Below are 6,180 nucleotides of genomic sequence, written 5' to 3'. Positions count from 1 at the left end.
CCCCCCCGCCCCCCCCCCCCCAACTCCAAAAATAGAACTGAGGACATTTTATTTTATGGTGGCTGTCTGGATAGGGGTTCTTTGATTATATTTATTTTGGCTTTTTTCGTTCATATGTTTGCCTTCACATGTTATTCTTGTTCAAAGGAATTATATTAGTGAATCCCACAATTTTCTTCTTTCTTTTACATACTTCTCATAGTATTGAGTTTTTTGTCTTCTTGTTCTATAAAGAAATGTTATACGGTGGTCAGAGCATCGTATTTTCCTAGATAAATGTCCTTGACATATTTTATGAACTATTGCGTTTCAAATCAGGTGGCAAGTTTGAGACAGAGATTCTTCCATTCTATTGCCCCTGGAGGACTTGCTGGAGATCGCAGGGGAGTTGTTCCAGCTTCAGGATTTTCTTTTAGCGCACAGCAAATCTGGAAAGTTATCAAGGAGAACAAGGATCTTGACCTTCCAGCCCATAAGGTATAACAGTGACCAAATTCATGTTCGGAATTATATAGCTAAATGTCAACTTATCCATGGCATATCTGCAGGTTATGGTGGCTACTGTTCGCTGTGAAGAAATTGCCAGTGAGAAGTATGCTTGGCTTGCATCAAATGAGGTTTTTTACCCAAGCGTTAAATTTTATCCTGGTCTATTTTTTTCTCATTTCTAATATATCCTGTAGTCAAAACATGCCATAAAATTAATTTATTTTATTCGATCAGGACTGGTTGAGTTTGGAAGAAGCAGTACAATCAGGCCCGGTTCAAGGTTTTGGAAAGAAGCTAAGTGCAATAATTAATACTTGTTTATCAGAGTAAGTAGTGCTTATGTTTAACACCTGTCTTGATGCTATTCAGGATGCATTCAAGTGAACACTAGTAACTTTACACATTTATTCTGTTCGCGTTAGCATTGAAGGATTTGAGTAAAGTTGGGCAAGGTCATGTAAACAGGAGGTTTCCATGGCACTTTTGCGCTCATTGTTTCATCATCATCTAGAATTTTTCTTTATTCCTTGTCATGTTCATAAAATGATTGTTTTTCTGATGGACTAGGATTGTCACAAGGGACTGTTCCATGCATGATTGGGTTCCTTAGTGGTAGTTTTTTAAACGATCTTGGCTTTAGAAGTGAATATCTTCTCTCTTGGAAATTCTAGTACGAGTACGAAGTAGAATTTAATAGTGGCAAGTACTTAAAGTCCCAACAAGCAGATGCCTAGATGATGAAAAAGAAAATCTTCATTTCCACTTGTTGATTTTATTGAATATTAGTTAGTATGTATGTATCTCAATTGCTAATAGTTTGCATTATTAACGGACAGTGGCAACAGTAATCATGATCTACGTTTAAAAATGTGAAGTAGCCTTTTGGCATTCCTTTTTGGCAGCTTAGTAGAGATGTTGAAATATCTAAAACTGACATGGTTACTTTTTTTTTATTCTATTGAACATTGCTATGTTAGTTTATTCATCACGAGTTTCTTTTCTAATTTGATGATTAGGTATGATGCAGAAGCCACATTTTTTGACGAAAGTGTGAGATCTGGGAAGAGAGCACAACTTGAAGAAAAGTTGTTGCAAGTAATAATTCTACTGTGTTTTTTTTATCTGAAAGCAACTGCATAATTTATGAGAAATTAAAAGATTTGATATAAGTTATTTCCTATTTACTCCTGCAAATGGTTTTGAGCACTGATTTATTCTCTGGAAGTAACCTCCAGAAGGTTCCTTCAAGAGGATCTTCCTGCTGCATTGAACTTGAATACCTTTTTTTTTTTTTCTTTAATGTACAATCACTATTCACACTAACATCCTTCGGATGTATAATCTTGATAACCTATTGTGACATGTTTTTCCTCATCGACTAGCTTGTTCAATCAGCCTTCCAATCTCTGTTGGGCCACATAAGGTCTGGTACATTTGATAAATTCAAGGAGGCATTTGACAAAGCTTTGAATGAAGGGGAAGGGTTTTCTTCGGCTGCCTCTAATTGTGCTCAAACCTATATGGCTGTTTTTGATGGTGAATGTGCTGGTAAGTTGAATTTAAAAAGACTCTGAGCTTCTAGTTGGGTTGTTTCCCTTCTGTCCCGTTTGTATGTGAAGGACAGTTAAATAGGCAACTGCTTCTAATCTCATATGGTCTAAAATGTTTTCAATTTACTGAAGTGTTTCCATTCTTTCTCAGATTAGAATGGGTTTTGTTTGTCACTCTGTAATCCATGCTGACTTGTATCTCTACAGGTGCTATAATTGAGCAGGCAGACTGGGACACTTCTAAAATAAGGGATAAACTTCGACGTGATATCGATGCACACATTGCAACTATACGTGCTGATAAATTATCTGAACTTTCTTCAAAATTAGAGGTAAAGTCTGGTTTATGGCTCTGATACTGGACTTTTAATCTAGGTCATGTTCGAAGGCATTCATTGAGTGCTAAATTTTCTCTCAGGAGTCATTGTTTAGGTTTTGTGGAACTTTTGTAGCATTTGGATGAATCCCATATAATTGCCTTGTGAGCATTACTGACAAGGATAACAATGATTGCAGGAAAAACTGAAGGAGGCATTGGCAGGACCTGTAGAAGCTCTGCTAGATGGAGCTAATAATGAGACATGGCCGGCTATAAGAAAACTTCTTCAACGAGAGACTGAGTCCGCCATCTCTGGGCTGTCTAAAGGACTGGTCGGCTATGATATGGATGAAAAAACTAAGGAAAAAATGATTACCAGTCTTAAGGATTATGCTAGAGGTGTAGTTGAATCGAAAACAAGGGAAGAAGCTGGAAGGGTCCTGATTCGTATGAAGGATAGGTATCAACTTTTTCATGGATGCATGTAGTTTGCACCTTCTTCGTTGGTGGTATACATTACTGATGTTATTATTTAATATTGCATACAGGTTCTCTATTTTGTTTAGCCATGATTCGGATTCAATGCCCCGTGTATGGACTGGGAATGAAGATATCCGGGCAATCACCAAAACCGCTCGTTCTTCTGTACGGCACTGTTTACGATTAGTCTTTGTTTCCCTTTTTCCTATTATTATTACATCTTTATATCTATGCTTTTTATTTCTATTATATATTTCATTTATATGTTTGTATGCTGTAGTCCCTGAAGATACTATCTGTTATGGCTGCTTTACGTTTGAATGATGATGATGGTTCTGGCGAGATAGACAAAACTCTATCATCTACCTTGATGAATGTCCCACACAATAGCAACACAAAAGATAGGAGCATTATGGCAACTGACCCTCTCGCCTCAAGTTCATGGGAAAATGCAAGTATTTTGGAGTCCTGCTTTTTCTCCCTTGTTTCTATCTCTTGAAATTTATAGTTGCATTTAGATGATCAAACCAAAAATGGTTCTCTGGCCCTTTGGGAGGCAGTAGAAATTACCAAAGAACTATCAATCTTTAGCAAGTTCTCTACCAGGAGTCATTGTCTTGCTCTGGAGTGATCAGTGGAACAGTGTTTTCCTCTCCTGTGTTCAGACAAGCCTTTGTATTGTCCCCATATGGTGTTTTTAATGTCGATTTCTGGTTACAGGTTCCAGCATCACAAACGTTGATTAGCCCTGTTCAGTGCAAATCTATATGGAGGCAATTCAAGACGGAGACAGAATACACTGTCTCTCAGGCCATTGCTGCACAGGTATTAATGAAACTTCTCAACTGATTAACCTGAAAAAAAATGATTTGTTTAAAAAATGAGACATTTCATGTACTCTTCTTTTTTTCTTGGGATTCTATGATGTGCTTAGAACTTTTAGCCATATCTGCTTTATTTCTTTTTTACTAGTTAGCACGTACACTTGTTTTCCCTCTAAAAAAAAGAGTGCTATCATTGTGATAAAAACCTTGTTTCTTTTTTTGCTATTAACGTTTTGGGTACTGAGGCAAAATGCTGTGGGAATTTTTGTTCTGGATTGTGGTTATATTAAGTAAAGGTTGATTGAATCTTAATTCTAAATCCTCAAGTCGTAAAGTTGAGAATTGTCAAAGATAGGCTTAAAAAGTCTTTGGACAGTCAGGCAGGTTCTTTAAGCTCCACCCTGGCGTCCATTTGGGTTCAATTCATTTGAATGATTGTGTAGATAAAATGTGGGTTTGGATGTAGATCTTGCTGCAATTACTGCGAAGACAAGATTACATATTTGATTGATTTCCAGTGACAGTTTTACAAATTATGTCAGCTACCAAAATTTTAAGGTATTTCAGAATGCAGTCTATGAGGATTTTGGAGTTTGGCCTGTAATGTTTAACCCTGTACAAGTCTATTTTGGATCAAGATTTTATGGTTCATGGCCTCATTGTGATGGCATAAGCCTATTCAACAGCCATATTTCTTACAAAGAAAAAGAAAATATAATTACCACGTCTATCACACTTAATAGTCAGTTCAGTTTTGGGTTCTGTTTATGTTTTAAATCAAATATAGTTGGTATTAATAGTTGATCAATACTGATAAGGCACACATACTGCATCTTTCTCATTTGTTGGGCGATAATTGTTTTTTAAAGTCTATCTTAAATATTATTTATACTTTGCAGGAATCCAGCAAACGTAATAACAACTGGTTGCCCCCGCCATGGGCTATTATTGCACTGCTGATTCTAGGGTTTAATGAATTTATGACCCTTTTAAGGTATGGGGTGATATTTTCTGCATTATAAAATGCTAGAGCTTGCCCTGGTTTCTAAGTTCGCGTTTATCCCTCTTGTTGACAGAAATCCATTATATGTGGGTCTCTTATTTGTTCTCTATCTACTCGCCAAGGCCCTGTGGGTCCAGCTAGATGTTTCTGCGCAATTTAGCAATGGTCTTGTAAGTATCAAATCTTATTCATGTTGTGTAGAGCCGTGTTCTTCAGCAGTCCTGGTGCCTGTACTCACTGCTTAATTATTTTTAGCATTGCCTATGTATGCATTTTTCGGCTCCCTTGGTCTGTTCTTCTGTATCATTAGATTTCTCCAGTACACATTTTTGTTTCTGTCAAAGAAAGAAAGGAATAATCTTAGTTTCCATTGGCAATCCATATTAGGCTCTTAACTTGCATGTTATACTAAAGGGTCCTGACGTCTGATTTTATACAAACAGCTTCCAGGGCTTATTTCATTGTCCTCCACATTCATTCCCACTGTCATGAATCTTCTTCAAAAATTGGCTGAAGAAGGACAACAGAGGCCTGCAGCTACTGATCCTCCGAGCAACAGCTCATTAGTCTCAAAGAGATTTCAGAACAACTCTAGCAACGATTTGGCATCGACCGCTTCATCAGCAGTGACTTCAACAGATTCTGGCGCCGAGTACTCCAGTCGCTCTAAAGAAGAGTAGGTTGAAGGAGCTGGTAATCGGTTAATTTCTCCGTTTTTCGAAGATCCTGAGTTTTTTCCTTCATCGACCCGTTGTTATCACCAAATATATGATTCATGTTTGTTTACTATTGGTAGAATGTAAGAGCAAAGGCTGAATGAAGTTCAGGCTTTAATTTTTGTGCTGAGAGCCTCAAGCCAAATGGGCTGGGGTTTGATATATACTGATAATGGAAGTCCTGTATATTGGGTTTCCATAGAGCAGTCTAGGTGTTCAGTCTCTCACCCTTCTTGGGTTTGAATAGACTAAGAACGCTATTCTTTTTCCTATATTAAAGTTCGATTCTTTGCTCTTTTTCCTTTGATTTTGTCTTATAAGAGCTGTATAACATTGATTTTGAGTTTATTTATTTATCGTTCATTTATACTAGTTTTTCCAACTCGATGAAATTAATACTATCCATAACTTCATTGATCAGTGGTCGAAATGAGCATATAGTTCATTGGAAGTTCGAAAATAAAGGATTTGAAAGGCATGCATTGGCACGTAATTTTCATACACTTCAAAGTTCAAAGATCTAAGGGTATCCACACATTTTTGTAACTCTAGTTTGTATCAAATAAGGATGTTATTTTTAAATGCTTTAGCTGTGGGAGAAGGAGACCTTGTCCCTACTACATTAAATTTCAAGTCCCACCCAAATGACTGTTTGCTTTCAATTCCATTTCAACCACCTGCTGAGACAATAAATAACCAATAACCAAATTGAATGCTTTCTAAAATGGGAAGCTACTAAAAGAGTGAAATTCTTCATCCACACTCTTCCTTATCACAAAAGCCATGCCCCAAAGAAAAT

The 6,180-nt window shown here is 37.0% G+C and overlaps 1 protein-coding gene across 2 annotated transcripts in view; it reads left to right on the top strand.

The window, feature by feature from the left end:
* The window catches only part of LOC111779284 (protein ROOT HAIR DEFECTIVE 3 homolog 1-like), a 9,889-nt gene extending 4,156 nt beyond the window's left edge, over window positions 1-5,733 (top strand). For both annotated transcript variants that reach the window (XM_023659403.1, XM_023659402.1), the window contains 13 exons: window positions 319-477; window positions 549-617; window positions 724-815; window positions 1,506-1,584; window positions 1,872-2,037; window positions 2,247-2,371; window positions 2,556-2,818; window positions 2,907-3,003; window positions 3,119-3,289; window positions 3,559-3,663; window positions 4,562-4,656; window positions 4,739-4,835; window positions 5,109-5,733. In XM_023659403.1, the coding sequence (XP_023515171.1) occupies window positions 319-477; window positions 549-617; window positions 724-815; window positions 1,506-1,584; window positions 1,872-2,037; window positions 2,247-2,371; window positions 2,556-2,818; window positions 2,907-3,003; window positions 3,119-3,289; window positions 3,559-3,663; window positions 4,562-4,656; window positions 4,739-4,835; window positions 5,109-5,345 (1,755 nt within the window). In that variant the 3' untranslated portion in view covers window positions 5,346-5,733. The remainder of the gene's footprint in view (window positions 1-318; window positions 478-548; window positions 618-723; window positions 816-1,505; window positions 1,585-1,871; window positions 2,038-2,246; window positions 2,372-2,555; window positions 2,819-2,906; window positions 3,004-3,118; window positions 3,290-3,558; window positions 3,664-4,561; window positions 4,657-4,738; window positions 4,836-5,108) is intronic.
* Window positions 5,734-6,180: the final 447 nt, after the last annotated feature.

The sequence above is a fragment of the Cucurbita pepo genome, chromosome LG17 (genome assembly GCF_002806865.2).
Source record: "Cucurbita pepo subsp. pepo cultivar mu-cu-16 chromosome LG17, ASM280686v2, whole genome shotgun sequence".
Taxonomy (NCBI): domain Eukaryota; kingdom Viridiplantae; phylum Streptophyta; class Magnoliopsida; order Cucurbitales; family Cucurbitaceae; genus Cucurbita; species Cucurbita pepo.
Note: the sequence above shows the minus strand (reverse complement) of the source record. Positions and strands in the feature narration are given on the sequence as shown.